The following is a 22030-nucleotide window of genomic DNA, read 5'->3' on the forward strand; positions in this document are numbered from 1 at the left end:
TTATGGGCTCAAAGTTCAAAATAAGCAAATAAGCAAAGTTTTTCAAAGATTCCAGAAATCCTTTCAGGAAAAAAAAGCTAAAAATATGCTTTTAGCTGCTAAGAAAAAAATAAATAAATAAAAAGGTTAGACACTCTCCCCCTCCCCCAAGCCTCTTTTCACTGAAGCATGGAATTCAGGAAGTTAGGTAAAGAGAGATTATTCTTAGAGAACAAGAATTAGTATTCCTAGGAATAACCTGTATTATTGCCAGAGACAACTGCCACAAGAATCTAAGATTTATTTCCATAAGGTTTATGTATAACTCAATAGTCCATGCAACTCAATTTTCTTACCAGAAGATGGGCTGGTAGGCTTTGACCTAAACCATTTTAAGCTCTTCTAAGGGACCTTCCAATTCCACACAGGTGAGAAGTGGGCAGAGGGTTTCTCATTTGTAATCTGCCCCTCACCATTAAAACATACTGTCAGTGAAAAGCTAGATATTCAATCCAAAACAGAGAGAGAGAGAGAAGAAAAGAAATTGAGGAGAAGGGAGAATGAAGAAGAGAAAGCAGAGAAACTGGAAATAAAACCTGCATTCTGTTATTAAATATCCCGTGATGAAATTAGCATGAGACCATTTGCAAGCCACACAGAGATTAGGTAGTTCAAGACAGTGTGCTGTCTTATGGACAAATGAAGGGCTTGTGATGGCAAGTTAAGGGAGATGAGAGCTGAAGGCAGGCCCTTCAGGTGAGACAGAGAGAGAGAGAGAGAGAAAGAATTAACCTGATCACCGTGAGCCCAAAGAAAAGATACAGGAGTCTGCTTACAATAGGAGAGCAGAGAAGTAAGGTGAACTACTTTGTCATGAGCTGCTCAAGCAACACTTTATCATCTCAAACAATTTGCTATATGAATAGGCAAAGCTGAGGTCAACAAACAGCCATTACATTATTGATATTTAAATGATTAATGTTTGCTAAATGGCAGAGAACAGCAAATGAATTATTTTCAAAATTTATTTCTTGCCCCACTAGATTCATTATTAATATATTGCATTATACTGGAAAAGAATGCAATATCATTTAAAATTAAAATCCCTTTATTTAAAAACAACTTCCTCTGGGAAAATAGCTTTAAAAATAGTAAAAAGATATTTTAAAATATTATATTCATGAAAATATCCATCACAGTTTATTTATAATGAAAAAAATAAAACAATTTAGAAAATATCCATCATACTGGAATGAACAAGAAAACTATGTGCATTGATTCGATAGAATATGGTGCAGACATAAAATCATGACAAAAAAATAAAAATAAAAAACTATGTAGCAACACTAAGAAAAAGGCAGAGATACTATGTTCAAGGAAAACTACAACTCAAATTATAAATATGTTATAATTACAATGAGGTAGGATAAAGATGCTTAGGGGAGAAAGTGTTACAGTTAGGATAACAAAACACCTCCCCCCTCCCTTTTCTCTATTTACATATTGAGAACATAATAAAGTAATATCTTAGTAAAAAAAAATATTTTAAGTACAACTCCTTCATTATGATCACAAGCCATCATAGTTACATGTGATCATTATATTACACTCTGAAATACCAGCATGCGATAAACACGCTTTAACAGTGCTTTTAAAAATACATATATACGAAAGCACATGCAGAGCATCCACAAAAGCAAAGAGCAGATGATTTGGTCAGCCGCACCAATATAAAGGCACAATTCAAATGCTTCCAGAGCCTCTTACAAACTGCTGGAATTCATGGAGCACACCACACCACCCTGAGTCTCCAATGTCATTATGTAGCGCAAAACAGGCTAAATACAAAGCTTTCTTCCACTGGCAGGAATACAAATGAAGACCCTTCTGTCAGCTGTGTAGGAGTCTCTTTGAAAACACTTCGCACATATTCGAAGCATATATTAGCCACTTTATCCAATCAAGGAAAAGCATGTATATCTTGATTTGGGTATGCACAAACAACCCAAGTGGCCAAAACTACAAAAACATATTACTGCTTCTCCCAATCACTGTTGCCATATGATCCCTATTTCAAAGATGAATTGGATACACTCTCCTAAAAAATGAAAATGTCCTTAAATAAAATAAAATTAAATACTCCTCTGAGAATCTGAAAAATAAAAACATATGAAAAAAAGCTTTCAGCACAAATAGTTCATTGTACTAGTAGTGATAGACAGTGGCAAATTCTATGACCACATCTCCCCATCTGCTAAATAATAGCTGACTGCAAAGCACACAACCTGAATTTACCACTGAGGTTTCAATGAAAATTAACAAATTACCAAAATAAGATATTAGCATGCCAATGACAGAAATTATAAGATAACAGCACAAACACACAAAGGCAAATTTTGCTTCTTCGTGATTAATCTGACTGAACTTCTTGCTCTTGTTATCTGTTAGTTAGAAAACCAAAAATCAATAATTATGACTTGCTTATAGGGGCAACACAAGTGTCAAAATAAAAATTAAAATATTATTTTATATTTAATGGCAAAACACTCTATACCTCTACACCTCATCCCCCAATTTTTCATTTGTCCATTCACTAATAATTAACATTTGGCAACTAATGTGATTTTTTTTTTTTTTAGTTTTTAATGTTGCTACTAGAAAATTTTAAATTACATATGTGATTTGCATTATATTTATACTGGACAATGCTGGTATAACTGTCAAAACAAGGTGGGGGAAATCCACTGAGTAAATAATCTTTTCTAAATAGAGGAAACGATTGGAGCTATGGCAACATTCAACTTGTTAAGTATCTGAACTTTTTTTTTTTTTTTAATGAAATTGAATCACTTAAGTTGTCCATCCAAACTTTCGATTAAATACCCTGGAGCTGCCTACCATACTGTCCTTGAATATCTGCCATAGAACCATCTTTCTGGTGAGAGTTTATTACAAGATGCCTTCAATACTATTCTATGGAGACCAAGAGGTTTACTTCTTTATGCCAAATGATCAGGTTTAGATAAATAGCATGACAAGGCTGCAATAAATACTTAGTGAAATAATGTGAGTTTGAAATTTTAAAAATGTAGAAAAACAAGATTACTAAGAAATTGCTTTGCATGACTAATATAGAAAGGAATATCTGTTTTATGTGCTAATTCTCTAGGAGTCAATCTATACAAATTATTAGTCTCCTCCTATTTTTAATGTAAAGTTTTATTTTAATGGAAATAAATAATTAATGATTATTTAATGGCATGGAAGCCATCCATTTGATACCAGGAAAAGTAAAACCTAGAATCAAACTGTAAGATCAAGATCCAAAATAAAAGTTAAAGATAGTTAGGCTAACAAATGTATATTCAAATGTGTACATAAAGAGACCTTTTCTTCTGAAAACATACTGCTCTTCTAGGGAGACAGGATTTCAAATTGTCAAACTCTCTTCTAAGAACATTCACACATAACCTGTTAGGCTATTTAATATGTTTAAAAAAAAAAAAAAATGGGCCCTAAATAGAGGTAATGTTATATGACATGAATTTATTTAAAATCTCAGAAATGTAATCTACTTAATATAATATCACATTTCTAAATTTTACTCTCTGATTAGGTATAGAAAAAGTCTGATATATTTTAAATGCACTTGGCTTTCATTAAAATACTTGTAAATGAACCACACAGAATGTTTTGACATCCATTACCTTCAGTCTCTTACAAAAATTGTAGATAACTATATGTCCTTCCATTTCCAATCCCCAATGTGTAAAAAAAAAAAAAAATATATATATATATATATATATATATATTTAAGTCAGTTCCTCCTTCATACTATACTAACAAGCAATTAGGCTATTTGCCCAAAAATCTTCAAATATTTGCCCAAAAATCTTCACACATGTGTCTGCTAATTTAGGCTAAAATATACATTTTCAGTTTGCAAATATTTTCATGAAAAATTGTGAAGAAAAAAATCTTAGTTTTAGGAAATCACATAAATAATCAGTTCACTGCAGAATGTCAAATATCTAAGGCACAAGAGTAGTTACAGTTTGCTAAAGTAGGAATAAAAATCCCACAATATAATGATTTTACTATTAAAGGTATTTCCCTGACAGAATAGCTAGCAATTGAAAACTCCTCAAATTTAAAGAGAATCCAGGATGCGTTTGACAGCAATAGCTTTAATGAAGCAGAATTGAATCTAGGACTTCACAGTGCCTTGGCTTTTTTCTTTCTTTTTTTTTTTTCCTTCACTGACTCGACCAACTGTTTTGGCTTCAAGTAGAAGCAGCTTCAATTAAAGATAATGGTTGTTTGGCTTGAATGAAGACTAAAAGCCAGTGTCTCCAATGTATGTTCCGAAACACTCAGAAAACAAACAAGATAGTCCTTAAGATATAATTCATAAGAAAAGTCTGAATTGCTCCTAAGAAGTTAAAGCTAGTTAGAGAGAGCTGGAAATGTTATTGCAACTGCATTTCAAACGTGAAAGCCTGAAATCCAAGAGAAAGAAATCAGACATCATCTTGAAAGCAAATGGAAACCTGAGCAAACACCTATGGGATCTGATCAGTGTAGACAGAGGCACCTCAGAAAAATCCCAAAAGTCTGCCTCAATCGCCCTGACTTAACCCTGTAATTGATGCAGTTTCATTTGGCTTGCCTAGTTAGAAATGTCCACAAAAAGAACAATCCTTTTCACATCTATCCAAAAAAGAAACTCAGGTCTTTATTCAAGTCAAAAATTCAAGTCAAAACTTTCAAATGCACTGTCAATGGTGCACATACCTTTCCCAAGGAGAAAAATATACGTGGGTTAAAAAAAAAAAAAAATGGGGGGGGGGCGGGGGTAGGGGCAGAAGAACCATGGTCCTGGAAAAGCCTACTTTACAATAAAAAATATGATTATTGTTTACTGTTTCATAGATGTTTATTATTTCAGTCAAATCCGCTTTCTCTCTCTCTGTTATAATTTAGTCACATGCTATTAAATAGAAGAAATATAAATTCTGGGGATTAAAAAAAGTAGATACTCTGTACAATCACCTCTACTATTTGAAAGCACTGACTTGTTACTGTTCATGCAAGAATCATAAAAAATTGGCAAGTTGAATTCAGTCCCATTTACTGTGCAGTTTATACAGAAGCTATTATAGAAAATGAAGCACATTACAGAACACAAGATATAATTTATAGAAATTATTATCAAAGCATGATAGCCTGACAATTCACTCTCCGAGGAGAAACTAGACCTGGTCACACATATAGATTTGATGGTGGGGTAGGGGAAGTATGAGTAATAATAAATAAGAATCCTGCTTTTAGAAAAATGAATCTTTCCGTAACTCAAAAATCCTTCTACATGGACTGTGATTCTCTGAAGTGTTCGTACATTTAGAGATTGGGAACATGAGCACAGCCCAGTCATCTAGCATGAGCTTCACAAGCATCTGTTGAAAAAATAATTGGTGAAGGAAAAGAAGTCTGTGCACCCTTTTTATTCTAATTTTAGCCCAGGGTGAGGAACCAACAAACAGCACCTGAATTGAATTTGTCCCCTTCACAATACTAAACACTTTTCTAAACCTGCAAATCATCATGATAAAACATTGCATTGTCTTTAAATTTCAACCCCTCTAGTCAGAGTTGAAGCTAGTCACAAAGGGACCAACCTAAAAATAGATTCTGGAGAGGGAGAGGACTGGAGTCCGCCTGCTCTGTCAGCTCCTCTTGCCAGCAGTGAATGGAAAACTCAGGTGATGTCTCATCGTGTGTAGATATTTCCCCTTAAGCAAAGAAATGTAACAGCCAAAGCATAGCTTCAATAGCCTAAGGAATATCGCAAGAGGCATTTTAAAAGCTGGTAAATCAACTGTTTTGCCTAAGAGTGGAAGTGAGTACGCTGTATCTAACAACATGTTTGGAAAGCAAACAATAGTCAAAACTGTTTGCCCTTCATTTTCTTGATTAAATTCCTAATAACCACAGTTGCATAGAGCAAGATTTTTGCTATTATACTCCCAGCTCATTCTACACTGAGGTTGTTTCTACACAGTAATAAAGCATCTGAGTGAAAAATGTAAAATACACAACTAATCATCCAGCTGTTTCTAAGATCCCAGCTGTTCGGTAATAGGCAGAAAATACCCAACATAATAACAGAATATAATAGACTCACATTGCAGGTGATTGTAGAAGCTTTCTGGGTTTGCACTGGCATGACCTGATTTATAAAGTGGGAAAACCGTCTCCCTGGATCATACAAAAAAGCTCCCCCTGAGAAATCTGTGAACTTGGGAGAGCAGAAGCCTCCCCGAACTGGGCTTTCATTGAAATAAAGGTGAATGGGGTGCAGTGGGGTGTGGGGAAGATGGGGCTGCCAAGCTTTTTCATGTCCATCTCTGCAGTTAAAAAAAAAAAAAAAAACAGGTTTAATAACCGAGGGAAAAGATTGAAACAGAAAATCAAAATGAGACCTTCGAACACTTTATTTTGAACAATTTGCATTTGGTCAGAACTTCCATTAGAATCTTCTATTTCAATTTCCTTTCCAAATCCTTTCAGGGGTGCAGTAAAATTTTTTTAAAAGTTGAGTGACTTTCTAATCTCTCTTACAAAGCTTATAACACAACTACAGCGTTTCACAACTAAAATGAAAACATGTTTCCAGCATGTAATCTTCAGCTTATTTTAACAATGAGGCAGTATTTATTTCATGCTAGACTGATTTCCAACAGTGATACCACAGCCAGACAAAAAGGAGATAGTAATTCCTAAACAGAGCCTCTCCTATCCAAAGATTCAACTCAAGTCCCTTGAGTGAGTAAAAATAGTCTGGTGTCACAAGATGATTCACACCTTAAAATCCTGTATGTTGCTTCACCCTTATCTGTCTAATCTAACCCTTTCTTTACCCACTGTCTCTCACACTGCCTTGACGCCTGAGAAGTATGTGGATTCTCGTAGTGCAATGACACCTCTTCTCTGGATGGGTAGCAACAGCAGCTAAATCAGCAAGGAGCGTATGACGGCAGCAAGGAGTTCTAATTATGTTGCACAGATTTTATGATTCTTCCATTCCTCTAAGAATTGCACACCGGCAATAACCAACATAAACACATCACTCAGCTCTGTTAGTGACATGCACTCCCAGGGCTTCAGTTGGTTGCTTAATTCTGTCTTAGTTTTAATACACTACCACATCAACATTCTGCATTAGATTAAGGGTGGGGGAGATTATCCCCTATGAAATATAACTGCCCAAATGGTAATGTCCTAAGAATGTGACTCTCTTACTCTGAAGGGAAAGGTGAGTTTTATCTTAAGACATGGCTTTAATTCTCAGCAACCATTTTACAGTATGTGAGTGCTCTCAGAATACCAGCAAAGGGAGTCAGGATATCTGTACACATACATTCACATGCTTACTGAATCTGGTACCAATACTAAGTGATCAATTCAATTTCCCGGATTAACAAAATTAATAGCATTACCAAATGAAGCAGTTTTAGACTGACCTACCTATATTCACCATCAAATTGAAGACTTCACTTAGGCATAACCCTTCACCCTGTGCCTACATCCCTCCCATTCCCCTATGCCCCAAGTAGCTATGATCCTCCTTACATGCTGTTGCCATTCCAGGAAAAAAGCAGTTTACTACCTTCACGTTGGCTGGGTCATATCTGGAGGAAGCAGGTCAAGTACTCTGAGAACACATCTAGGAACCCAGAAGGAAAATCTATTCCTAGTATTCCTCCTCTGTCATCTAGATTCTAATATGATATATTTGCATTTCCCTAGGTTGTTGCCCTTATATACTGAAATCTGCTGCTAGACTGCTTAATAGCAAATGTTGCAAAAAAGATCATCTTCCCATCCTCTAATCACTTTGTAACTGAGCCTTTCACTTGGTTTGCTAGAAGATAAAACATTCATATCCACCAATTTAAATATAATCCATAAATTTAAATATAACGTCCAAAAGTCAGGAGATAGGGAAGAAAAGCAAAGAGATTCCATTAACCTCTCAAGAATGCTGAATAAATGAATCATTATTTATGGGATATATCTCCCTCCAAATAAATGGCCCTAAATATGAATTGCAATCTCCAAATCTCATATTAATATCTTAATATACTTAACTAGATTTACTCCTCAAGCTAGTAAGGATAGTGTGGAACTTATGATCTCTATTTTCTTATCAAAAATCATTTTAATATTAGGTAAATCATCCTAAAACTAAAATCCATTCCCCAGCAGTAACGTCAACAGTAACACCAATTAGGAACAGCAAATAAACAAATAAATATAAATCCTACTATATTCCCCAGAAATTCCATCACCTCTTGAAAGATTTCAGTCTAATGGGAGCTTCATTAATTATTTCCTATCCTGCCTGATAGCAAATGAAAGCCCCATTTGGATCATGATCCCTACCAATTGAAGGAGAAAAAAAAAAAAAAGACTCGTTCAGGTGCTATCAACACATTAGTGTTCTCTAGGGGAATCATCAATCTATTCAGGTATGAGTGAATTAAGTTTATAAATAGAATAACATACATCCTCTGTGTTAACTAATGTGGCCCTATCATTGAAAGAGTTCAGATAAAATAGCCCTGGTCTCCAAGAGATATGAAGGTTTTCTAATTATTTTACAGTTTTGTATGTGAGCACCCTCAGAGGCTGAGATACACTGAAACATTTGCCCAAAACAAAAACAACCTGAGACTTTAATACTGTAATTGAACTTAAGAGAATTAAGGAAGTCACATCAAACAATAACTGCAACAAAAATGCAGAACAATAGTGGCTTCAAGTAAACTGATTTCTAGAGAGCACAAAGTAGATCTATGGGGTAAATTGATTGCTAGAGAGCACAAAATAGATCTACAGGGCTATATAGTCTAGTTTCCATGCTATATGCATCCTCTATATAATGGGAATAATGACCATGAAAAATAAGATGAAAATTTTGCAATGTTTCATAAAACATAAAAATGAATCCTTCCTGGGAATGAAAGCCCATATATCCTATCCCATGCAATGTCTCAGAGCTTAGCTTTAATACCACTATGGTTGGTTATATGGCACAAAAATCCAGCCTAGAGTGTAAAGAAAGGTTTTGCAATCCTTAGGTCTCACTATTTCCCCAAACACACAAGAATTATACACTTTTACTTAATTTCAAGAAGTCTCTTTCAATGCCTCAGATAATTCATTTTGCTTATATATCTTTGGCCAGAATAAAGGCAGAATATTAAATGTATGATATATATAAACATATTAATCTAATTATTTTGAAACACATATAATTATTTGGCTCAGCATTGGTACAACTTTAGTCAATATCCACAGGAGCTATTTATTTAACTGATTTAGGAGGTGACTGATCCTTCAATACCCAGTAGCTTCATGCTGAAATTCATTTCATACTGAAATGCCTTCATGCTCTGTGGCTTTAAAAATATGCTAGGAATCATGAAAAATCTACAGAATCATGAAAAATTAATCCAATGTACATAATGCCAATAACTGGAAAAAAGCAGCATATTTTCCAGATTTACTACTTATTCCTAATAATTACTATTAAGACCACTTCTAAGGTAAGTTGGCATTTCTATCATTTTCACAGAAAATGTTAACTTGTATAATCTTTCAGTAACTTATGTCTTCTTTATGGCATTCACCACAATAGTCACCTCCTGGTTAACTATGCTGATGATGAGATGTGCCAAAGGTTATTCCTAAATCCTTCCTACTTCGTCCTGATGTACATGACACATTGATTTGAACAGACTTGGCTTTCCAAATAGGTTTTGCTTGGCCTTCTAGTTTCAGTGTATTTGTTGTTTCTTTGTACTATGTTGTTTTCTGTTTACAACTTTGCATTTTTCTCGCCTGGCTGTTGAAAGGGAGACAATGGTTTTGAGCCTGAGTAAAGCCAGCTCGGATGAGAAACTAGTTGTGGAAAATCTATACAACAGATAATTTGCAAGTCAGGAAGCAAAAGTGGACTATTTGTGGATCACCGATCAAAATCATTTAGTTCCTTGTACTCTGGATACAAATTCTCCTTCTCCTCCATCTCACACCAATCATGGCAAATAAGTCAAAAAACTTAACTGCAGGTCAGCAACACCATGACCAGTGAATGTGGGAACATCCTTTCCTAGACAATAGTAAGACATCCTATTTAGCACATTATCTGCCTGATACATCTATTCTGATACCACTTAGTATTACCGACAGGACTGAACGGGGATATGTTAGAGTCTCACTTAGAGCCATAGCTCATTAAATATGTGCTATGTTTTTCAAAGCAACTCATACCCTGGGATTAATTTATTTATCCATAAATAAAGTAACCATATTTTCTGTACCTCAGATTGGGCCATATGGTCTGATATGTATTAGCATACTTTTTTATGAAGATACTGTAAGAAATTGGGACTGCTATGGAAACAGAGAACCAAGTCAGAAATAAAACTCATATCACAGTCCTAATCTTAATTTACATTTCAGAAGTACACATCCCCATTTACTGCAAAAATAGCTCTGCTTCCTTCAATCATGAACACAAACCACTCCATCAACTTTCTTTCAAATAGGAATACTGATCTCCATACTAGAAAGTAGGATTGTCTTCTAACCTGTATCGGTTACATTGGCTTGGAAGAACCTGTGCTTTGAGTCAAACTTCTTTGCAGGCAGGAAAACTGAGAAGTACCTTTTGTCCACACCAAATGTCCTTTGCAGAATTCAGAATGACTTTTGGGTCAGGAAGTTTTCCTGGAACAGGCCCCTTTGTCACTGAATGACAACCCGTAATCATTCTATACTGTATCAATAAAAAAAAAAAAAACATATAAAGAGGGATGTTACAGTCTGCATCGTGCACATGAGCACATCACATGTTCAGTGAAAAATGTCAACTGAACCTAGGTGTATTTCCCACTTGACCTAGGAATAGCCGCAATGTTATGGCTGAAGACACATCACAATCCTCAAAATCAACAATGGAGAACACCATTTCTGTGTCTTTTGGGCTGTGGGGATACTACGGTTTATGATTCTAATGCAATCAAAAATAACTCTGCTGGTTCACGTTGACTTTCTAAAAAAAATGGATATATAGATATATATGTATCAGAGTACTTTCCATAGAAATGTCTTATTCATATAGTGGATTCTCTTTCAGCACATGCTTAATGAAAAGATTTTCACAAAGCTTCAGCGATCCTGTTTAAAACAAATTTGACAAGGAAAGCAGTAGCACTTGTGAAATACTTCATGTGTTTAAGCATAAAATGAATTCCCCAGCACAGGTCGGAACACTCTGTTTACTGACAAGACTGTACTATAACAAAGCAAGAAATCAAAATGTTTACTTACCAACTTTCACCATATGTATTTAACTGGAGACTGAGTTATTATTTTTTTTTTTATTAAGGGAATCCCTTCCCTTTAGTTGTTAGAATAAAGAGCTTCAAAAAACACCCTATCCATTCTGCTTACACTCTAAAAACTCAATCTCAAACTCCTGGTTCTTGCATTTAACCCAACGGTGAAATTTTAAAACTCTTCTGCTCTTGCTACTTAACTATAAAATCATGGCTGGTATGACTTGAATACCTAGAAAATATCAAGCTAGTCTAATACTTCCTTCAACGTCAGAGAATTTTCGTGCTGGAAGGAATCAAGTGATAATGTAGCTCAACAGCCCGATTTTACACTTAAAAAAAAAAAAAAAACTGAGAATCAAGAAGATGAAATGATGTGCCAATGTCAACAAGCCAGCTCTCCACTCCTAGACCAGCTATCATTCCTCTGGCACCCATTAGCTCTCTCACAGAAATTCAAAGGAATAGTTAGTCCTCCTCTCTTCTCCACGACTGTTAGGTTTCCTTTTCAAACATTTGCAAAGAGAGAACAACGTATCCACCCTGGAAAAGACTCTGATTAGGATGACCTTCAAATATGGTACTTTTGGTAACAGAATCATCTGAAAAGCAACTATAGGATCCCAGATCCCCGAAATTCAAATCTATAAATGGGGCCACTTCTTTTTTATCTTACAGCTAAATGTGTATGGTGGTCTCTGAGAAGATAGTTCCCCAAATCAGTTACAATTAGCCTCTGGAAGCATATTTCTCAGTATAAAATTTTACAAATGGTACTAAAGCACTTTGCCTGGCTTTGACTTAGAAAAATGTTATACATCCACAGCTGCACTTCACACATTCTCTACCTTCACACATTCCCTACAAGAGAAGTGCTCCATATAAAAGTGCCCTATACAAATCCTGAGGGCTTAAATGCTTTCTTCTTAGTGTGGAATCAAGATCCAGACATCCTAAAATAAAGGCATCTTGAAAGAAAATACAAACATACATACATTTAGTGATAACCTAATAATATTTGGTTCAGAAGCCCATGCGGTCACTTCTTGACCATTTTACTCTTCAGAAAGCTATGCAAGGATAAAGGAAAACCAAAGGATCTCAAAATGACTGTATTTCTTGAATTCACAGAATTATCAAATCTAATACATCTCAGCTAAATTTATAACTTTCAGATTTAAAAAGGAGATGTTGTATAAATATAATACTTTTTCCCTTCCAAACATAGCCAAATCATCGCTATTGCTATTATAGAATGTTCAATAAACATCCAATGCTGGAGAGCATTTAAACTATTTTAAGATATAATCTGACCTAGTTGGGTACAGCAAAAGACACATGGTACCTCATTCACAGAGTCAACCTTTTACACCATGACGCGCCTGGGATCTTTCTCCCAAATGAAGAAACTGCAGTAATTATTCAATGATAGGCTATCTTGCATCTGCATATCCACTTCTTGTAAGGAGCTCAAAATTAAAGAAATTACCCATGATTTTCACAATATCCTAATAAAGCAGATGTAACTCATGGGTTCTAAATCTCTTCCTCCCAGAGGAAGATTAAGCAATTTAGACATAACATCAGGCATTTATATGGAACTTGGCATTTCAGAGTTTTCACATGTTCTCGTTTGCTTTCCATAACAACTCTGTGATGTAACAAAAGCTTTATGTGCCCTCTTTTTCACTAATGAGAAAATTGGGGTGCAGAGATTAATGGTGACTTTTTCAAATGAATAGTGACCAGCCCAGATAGCCTTACTCCTAGTCTAATGCTTATTACATTTTTGCACCATATCCAAAATATATTAAAATGCCATCTTTGAGGTCTTATTACAAGATCGCATTTGCTTGTTTTGTCACTCTCTATTATTGTCCACTAGAGATCTTTGGTCAGAGCATTCAATTAATTCCCCTGCTTGCTGCTTTCCATTCTCCAAATGGTATTCTTGAGAGGTGTTTTTCTATAAGTGGTGGGGAGGGGGTGGGAGAAGGGTGTAACTTTCCTTTTAAACCTAACATTAGATTTACTTGGAATTTCAAATATCATTAAAGAAGAATTATGCTATTATCAAATGATGGCCTGGGACTTAAAAGCTTGAGAAAAGCTATTCTAGATCTTTTTTTTTTTTTTAATTCACAGTTGTCAGAGTTCATTATGTGCTACATAGTATATTTTTCCCAAACCTCAGGACAACCATTTTATAAAAAATAGATGTTGAAGAAACACTGGAGAATAAGGCCTCTTATGGACTCTAAATTTGCTAATCTATATCTCATTATGACTTAATAGTGCAGGTCTGATCACCAGCTGTTACCTCACATTCTAGAACACCTTGCATGAATTAAACACAGTTACATGTGTCATAAGATCCTTTAACAAAAATGATATTGATGGTGATATCGAAACCAAATGTTTTGACACAATTCTTCCTTTTACCAGTTTTAGCAAATAGAGTGCTAAATTCTGAGGTGAATCCCCACACTGTGCCTTCATGTAGCTGCACAAAGAAATAAACTTAATAAATCTAGCATTTATGTTGCACATTTAATAGAAAGCTCTTAAGCCATAATCACTGTAGCTGCTGGGCATCTTATTTCTTCAAGAATTCTTTCAGTGCATGCATTAACTTTGGTTAAATTATTCTGGATTTAAAAGGCAGAAGAATAATTAAAATAGTATGGTTTCAGAAGCATCATTGTAACAGTCCAATTTCAAAAGATTCAGTTGCTAAATTTTACTTTATACTCCCTTTGCAGATCAGTTATTTAGATTTTAGAAAAAGGGAATCATGTGCTGTTATCTGCGTGGCCATTAGTCTCACACAAAGAAAAGAACTATAAAATAAGACTAAGAAATCATTCTTCCAATGATTGTCATTGAACTGTTACATTAGGAAACATTCACAGTAGGAAGTCTCTCTCAATCTCCAGCATATAAAATAGTGCAAAAGGAAAAAAAAAAAATTCCAGTCCTGTTATCTGTGAACAAAACTTGTTACATTTTCTCCGATTTTACTTCTTCCATATTGTTAGGCATTTGCTGTCATACCTTCCCAAAATTAATAATAAAATATAATCAATTTCTAAAGGCCCCTGCAGCCTTTTTAAAAGTTAATTTCCAGTTAAAAATAAACTTTAATTAAATCTAAGATAAAATTGTGACCTATATTCTATTAAATAATTCACTTTCTTTTTTTTCCTACACAGTAATTCTTACAATTTTTAAAAAACAAATGAGTGCTCGAATTCATTAGTTCTTACATAGTAAATACTTCAAAATGCCAACTTTTCCCATCACTGCACAATTATGAACAATGTTGACAATTTACTTACATATACACATACACACACACACACACACACACACACACACACACACACACAAATACACACATATACATTCTCTCCATGGAATCATCTTTACTTTTAACATCTCCAGTTAATGTGCAAAATTCTTGCATTCTAATAAAAAATATAAAGATAGATTTGCTCCTATTTTAGCCTCCCTCTTCCCCAAGATGTATCATTTATTTGATATGTAATACAAGTTTAGTAACAATTATGCCACGTATGACCATTAAATGGCGTACTACTATATGCATTAGGTTCGTTTGCATATTTCATTTTCATAACTGCACTCTCTATGCATAAATATATTTGGAGATACTGGGGTTGGTGAGGGGGGGGCCAGTGGCGGGTGGAGAACAAGATTCACACATCGGTCTCCACAGCCTTCGCATTAGAACAGTTGTTTTTATCTGTCTCACTGTCGTCCCCCTTTCCCTGACACTTCTCCTCCTTTGCACAGAGAGATTCCTTAACTCCTTCTTCCATCTCTAGATACTCTGACTTGTCCCCCAGGGAAGAAGAAGTAGAGCTCCGAAATTTCTTCAGCAAATTAGAAGGGAGGTATGGGCAACTGACTGCATTCTGTGTCAGCTGTGTCTGTTCCTCATTTTCAGTCTCTCTGTGGTAGAAATAGTTAAAGTTAGAGACAATCACTGGCACTGGCAAAGCAATGGTTAACACACCTGCAATGGCACACAAGGACCCCACGATCTTGCCCCCCACAGTGATGGGCTTCATGTCCCCATAGCCCACAGTTGTCATGGTCACCACAGCCCACCAAAACGCATCTGGGATGCTTTGGAAATGGGTAGTAGGTTCATCTGCCTCTGCAAAATAGACGGCGCTGGAAAACAGGATGACCCCAATGAAGAGGAAGAAGATCAGAAGGCCCAGTTCCCGCATGCTGGCTCTGAGGGTGTGGCCCAGGATCTGCAGGCCCTTGGAGTGCCTGGAGAGTTTGAAGATCCGGAATACCCGGACCAGACGGATGATCCTGAGGATGGCAAAGGACATGGCCTGCTGCTGCTGTCCATTGCCACCCCCCTGTTGTTGGGCCAGATCAGTGCCCAGTGTGATGAAGTAAGGCAAAATGGAGACAATGTCAATGATGTTCATGATGTTTTTGAAGAAGAGTGCTTGGCTGGGACAAGCAAAGCAGCGAACCACAAACTCAAAGGAAAACCAAACAATACAGACTGTCTCCACGATGAAGAAGGGGTCGTTGAATATGGTGTGCCCTGAGTTCTCTAGGTGGGGAGCTGAAGTGTCATTCAACAACCCAGTGTGTGCGCCTGCGCTCAGTGCCATGATGAGATCCCTGTCGTCCCTAAACTCAGGTAAAGTTTCCAGGCAGAAAATGACAATGGAGATTAAGATGACCAGGACGGAAACGATGGCTATGCCCCTTGCTGGACTGGAGCTCTCCGGATACTCAAAGAGAAGCCAAATCTGCTTTTTAAATTCATTCTCTGGCAAGGCCCTGTCCTCCTCCTCTCTCACAAAGCCCTCGTCCTCCCGAAACTTGAGCAGGGCCTCCTCTCCCAATTGATAGAACTTCACCTCCTCGGTGAAGATATCAAAGGGGACATTGACTGGCCTCTTGAGGCGGCCTCCTGATTGGTAATAATATAAGATGGCATCAAAGCTAGGCCTGTTCCTGTCAAAAAAATACTCATTACGCAAAGGGTCAAAGTACTGAGTCCTCTTCTCGGGGTCTCCCAACAAAGTCTCTGGAAACTGCGCCAGAGTCTTCATCTGGGTCTCAAAGCGCAGGCCAGACACATTTATCACCACACGTTCACAGCAGTCGCTGTAGCGGACGGAGCTGTAGCCACCGCCGCCCCCATCATCCTGAGGCAGCAGGTCCGTGTAGGAACATTCATCACCGTGGTCATCTTCACTATAGTAAAACCTGCCCTCCTCGTCCTCCTCCTCGTCCTCCTCCTCCTCCTCCTCTTCCTCACTCAGCTCCCTCAGGATCTTCTCCTCAGAGCCACTGGGCATCAGGTCGGAGCAATGAGGAAAGCTGCTCTGACGGTGGTGGGCTTTCTTCTTCTCAGGCGGCTGGCGCCTCCTCCTCCGACTCCCCCGGCCACCCTGAGGGTCATGGGAGGTGCAGGCCCCACGCGCCTGGTGGTGGTGGTGGGAGCCCCCTCCGGACCCCGCGCTGCCTTCCACAGCCGCTGTGGCGGCTGCCACGGCGGCGGCCGCAGCTGCCCTCGAGTGAGCAAGCCTCTCCCGCTCCCGGGCCCGGGCCTGGGCTGCATAACCATAAGGCATGTGACTGTTGCACCCTGAGCTCTCCGCACTCACCATTGCAACCTCCATGGTGGTGGTTTCAGGAAATGGCTGGTTCCAGTTGTAGAAGAAGAAGAAAGAAAACTAGGGCAGCTTCTTTTCTCACCAAATTAAGGTAAGTTTGGAACCCTTAAGCAGATTGCTTGGAAGACTAAGGATATTTTCAGTCCAACTTTGCATTTTCTGTTTTTAAATCAGTACGCCCCATGCTCTCTGTTCCCAGGGATTCAACATTGCTCTCCAGAGCTTGGCTGGTCTAGATAAACAACCTAGCACTCTCAAGCCCAAGTCAAAAAATGGTGGGGTCTCCCAAACACCTGTTTTTGGGTGGCTGTTCAAATTTGGAAATACGTCTAGGATGTGGTTGGTGATGATGCCACAAGATTTCAAAGCCGGCAAGTATCTGACAGCCAGCAGTTGTGCCTAGAAAATGGAATATATTTTTCTGCCATGGAAATTGTCCAAAGCTCAGTCCATCAAATTTAAATAAAATGCAAACAAGCCTTTAGTCTTAGCACTTGCCTTCTAGGGACGGCTTGACCCATGTTAACACGTGGCTTGAAGTACGTCCAGCCATGGCTGCTCAAAGCCTATCAGGATGATTCTCCAGGTGCTCCCTTCCAGTTCATCACAGGCTTCCTGGACCCAGGGGCAATGCCAAGCTATGGACAGAGGCAAAGACCTTGGGAGGTAGAGAAGGTACAAGATGAGGTGTCAGCGGGGGCACACCCAGCTCTGAGGTCTCCATAGAAATCAAGGAAATGCAGAGCATCCTTCAGCTAAAATCATGCAGAAGAAGCACTTCACCTAAAAAAGGAAGGGAAACAAGCATGGAGAAAAATAAAAAGAATCAAATCATAAAGAGCAAACAGTGTTTCCTTCCCATACACCTTCTTTCTCCTGTCCTCAAGCAAACCACATAAAGCACCAAGTGACCACAAAATTTCCAAGGAGTGTGGGGCAGGTTGTTAAATCTCCTCCTCACTAAACCATCCTTCTGTCCTTCTTCTTTGGTTATTATTTGAGCTCAGTCTATATTCACGGCAACTCAATTATTTTCCTCTCTCCACTCTCGACCCACATGTCTTCTCCTTTGGCTCTCCCTTTCACTCATGCCAGGTCTTAATTCTCGGTGTCACTTTCTTCATTCCACAATAATAATGCTTTCACTTTACAGCTGCTTCCATCATTCATTGATCTCAAGGCATTTTTTTTAATTTCCACTCATCAAATATTTCTGAATTTAGTGCCTTTCCACCCCTCTCTGTCTTGATTCAGGATTAGAGCAGTTGGAAAAACCAGTTTTCTTTAATCCAGGCTCTACCACTTCAATAAGCTTCAATCACCTCATCTACATACAACCCCCTCCATCCTGCGTAGTGAAGTTGAATGAGACAGTGAATGTTGATAGAACAGCACAGACATAATGAATGTCAATAAATGCTAGCAGTTCCGAATAATATGACCATAACCTAAGTTTTTATTGTCAATCTACTCACGCCCAAATGTATATGTCCTTAAACCACAGTCTCAATTACAGGGAGGACAGAATGTGAGGACATCCAGGACACTTTGAGACTCACCAATGGCCTGTATTAAGTTGGCACTTCCTGACTCCCTGAAGCATGTCCCTGTTGTTTCTCTGTTTCCCAGACTCCAGAACACTCCCTACCACCTACAGCCTAGGAGCTAATCCCAGTTTCCACTTCTCTGATAATCATCTTTTCTCCTTGCAGTTCCTCCATGTTCCCCTCAATGCCTCCTCCTACACTCCTCTCAAGGGACTCTTTCCTTATGTTTTAAATCCCAGTTTGTGTGGATTTTATTTTCAGCTTATCATAATTTCCCCCCCATAACTTAATCCATTATTTCCAATCTCCCACCCCCCCCCCCCCGCCTCCCTTGCCTCTCTCTGCCCACTTTTATTTCCAATCTGTCACTTGCTGATCACATCTTCCTTGCAGCCCCGATCTGTCTCTACTGTCACTTGTTATTCCTGGCCTTTCTTCTTAGTTGGCTCTCTCTAGATCCAACTAATTTATCTCCTCAGCCAGGACCTGTAAAAACTGCCCTAATCTTCTGTCTCCTATGCTTTTGCATTCACTCTGTCCAACAGGACTTCCAAGAATGCAGAGTGGCCCAGAGAATTGGGGAGGATAATGACAGTCAGAATTCAGGGCATCTACCAGTTTCTATTACTGGAAGCACTTGGGGAGCACAAGAGAAATGGCTTTCTGGAGCCATTAACGGGATTCAGCCCTTGACCACCTGCTGCTCCTTGCTGAATCCTGTCAGCCTAGAAGCCTAAACCCACCCAAGTTTTATGAAGTGACAAAGCAGGGAAGTGGCAAACAGAGGGCTTCCCAGTCATTATCACACATTCTCCTAGGGCAAGAGATGAGCTTGATTTGGATACAAAATACACCTCTGAAGGTATCTCAAATGACAAGCCCCTTCCTTTGCCTGGCTCCTAACAACAGCAAAGACTCTGAAATGTTTACCCTCAGGAGGTCTCCAAGTCTCTATTTACCAAACCACCCTCGGGTTACATTTATTCTGGAAGGTCAGGCCACCACCATCGTTTAAAGACTTTCACAGGCCAAAGAGCCTGAGAGTTTGCTCAGTTTCTTCCCCAACTCCCTCAAAGCCGTTAGAATACACTATTTAAATAAAACCCCAGTAGAACCAAAGTGCCTGTATATTTGTATACTATGCACACCCCTCTCCCAACTAACTGCTCCCAGAATGTCATGAATTAACAGGTCTTCTAATTCACCGCCAGCTCTGCAGGAGATCTAGACCTGCCCTCATTTTGCTCTACACCAATTATTTATTTATTTATTTATTTGGGTTTAGTCATTTTTGTTTCTCTCCCTCCCCCACTTTACAAAAAGCAAATTACCTTCCTTTTAATTGGCTACCAGTTACCTCACTATCCCTAACCAAGAAGAAGAAGAAGATGATGATGATGATGATGATGATGAAGTAGAAGAAGAGGAAGAGGAGAAGGTGGTGGAGGGAGCAGGGGGGAGAAGAAGGAAAAGAATAAGAAAAAAGGAAAGAAAAGGAAAAACCTTCCACACAGCAAGACTGGTTTAAAAATCTCTTCCTTCCCTAGGTATTCATGCTTAGGAGAATCTATTCAAGCCTACTCCCAGGAGCCTTGATGGGGGAGACCTTTGCATAGAAATTTCCCTTCCTCTTTAACACCATTAAACTAATAGGATTTTGCAGACTACCTATTACCTGAATCCCTGTGCCCCCAAACAACAGCCAAGCATTCCTCCCCTCCTCCTCTTCTCCCCTACCCCCAACAACAAGGCTGTTTTCATCCCCCAGTGCTAATTTCTGCAACTGTCTTAGGATGGTACCTGGACCTATCAGAGAGAGAGAGAGAGAGAGAGAGATTGAGAAAATCAAAAAGCCAACACGGTGAGAAATATACACTTCAACGCACGCCATTTACACCGTCCCTATGTGCTGCTGAAATGCTCGGAAAATGCACGCAAATCCAAATGCTGGGAGAGGCAGCAATTCAAACCCGTTCGCCAGCTGTTCCCAAAGGAACGGAACCGGTGAGTCTGGGATGAGGCAAAGCGATGTTAAATCTAAACCCCACCTCGTTGGGAAACGACATCTTTAATCGCACCCTCCCCTCCAGACCTAGGTTCCCGCTCGGGCACATTAAGCAGGGCGCACGCACCCCATCCCTGGGGTTAGGAAAATAACAACTGTTGGCCCCCCAGAGCGCCGCGCAGCATCTGCACCTCCCTCCTTCCACCTCCTGGTTTATTTTTAACCGCCTTCCATTCATGCCCTTCTGTCACATTCCCGATATTATTTATCCCTCAAATGTCCACTGTTTCTTAACAACCAAAAGAGGAGAGTGGAGGAAAGATAAGAGAGGTATCATACTTACCGTTCCCAGGCGGAGTGAAAAATAAAGAAAATCCCCCGCTTGGTTTGTCTTTCCCCCTCAAGCTGCAACAGCTGGAGGAGGGGAAGAATGTTCTTGGGGGTAGAAGGAATCACTCCGGTGTGGCAGGTGGAAGCTCCAAAATATCCACGAAACAAGTTCTGTTGCCTGGCTGGGGGGGGGGGGGGGGGGCACAGAGTCCTCGCTGCTGGAGCCCGGGGGGGGGATCAGGGCTACCTCGGGGAAGACCCCAAGACTTCTGGTTCCTCTGGAGTTCAGCACAGGAGGGCTCGATCGGAAAAGGAAGTCAAGGTTCCCCAGAAAAAGAAACAAAATCCTAGACAGCAGCGATCACTTGTTAAGCCCGAATTCCTCCTCCAATATCCATCCCTCTCCCTCTCTCGCTGGCTGCAGAAGCAGCACACGCCTCCCCTGGCCGGGAACGCGCGCCGGCCGGGGGCGGGGCCAGGGCCGTGCCGAGGGTGTGGCGTTCCGGCTGTAGCCTGGGGCACCTCCCCGCCCCGCGGGGCGGGCACAGTCACGACGCCGCCACTGCCCGCCCCGCGGCCGACCCCCCGACGCTGGGAAGCAACAGGGAGCGATTCCAGGAGCCTCTGGCCGTCGCTCCCAGAGGCGAAGCCCTAATCCTGGAGGAAGAGGCGTCCCCGTTGGAGCTGAAATGGGGGTCCCCGCGGCAGAGCGGGAGCCCGAGAGGTTGGGAGGGAAGACCTCGACGGGAGGTCCAGTCTCGCCAACAGGGTGCTTCTGCGCGTCTCCTCCTCTCCCTGACCCGCTTTCTCTAGAGCTCAGCGCGCGCGCGCGCGCACACACACACACACACACACACACACACAAGCACGCAAAGCCCCGCATAACGGGTTTGTGGGGTTGGGAGCCTGGATGCATCTCTGGCGAGGCCGCTAACTGGGAGCCCCCCAGTAGCCTACGAACGTGCCGATTCCCCTTGGTCTCCGCCTCCTTTGTACAATTTGTCAGCCTCCGCTCGGGGGTCGGGCCTCTGGGCGCAGAGGAGGCCGACTTTAAAAGTGTACTCGACTCGGCTGAGGGGTGGGCTG

General features: G+C 39.7%; 1 protein-coding gene across 2 annotated transcripts in view; it reads right to left on the bottom strand.

The window, feature by feature from the left end:
* The window catches only part of KCNA4 (potassium voltage-gated channel subfamily A member 4), a 354568-nt gene extending 333132 nt beyond the window's left edge, over positions 1 to 21436 (bottom strand). The window contains exons 1-2 of one of the 2 annotated variants that reach the window (XR_004300639.1): positions 20958 to 21436; positions 10638 to 17845 (exon numbers count right to left, since the gene is read on the bottom strand). Coding sequence is in view for 1 of the 2 variants with exons in the window: in XM_032413860.1 (XP_032269751.1) it covers positions 15104 to 17068 (1965 nt within the window). In the remaining variant the exon portion in view is untranslated. Of the gene's footprint in view, positions 1 to 1170; positions 17846 to 20957 lie in introns of those variants that run through there. The other variant, XM_032413860.1, reaches the window with a different exon arrangement.
* Between the last annotated feature and the right edge of the window lie 594 nt (positions 21437 to 22030).

Source organism: Phoca vitulina, unplaced genomic scaffold, assembly GCF_004348235.1.
Source record: "Phoca vitulina isolate PV1807 unplaced genomic scaffold, GSC_HSeal_1.0 scaffold16, whole genome shotgun sequence".
NCBI classification, from domain to species: Eukaryota; Metazoa; Chordata; class Mammalia; order Carnivora; family Phocidae; genus Phoca; species Phoca vitulina.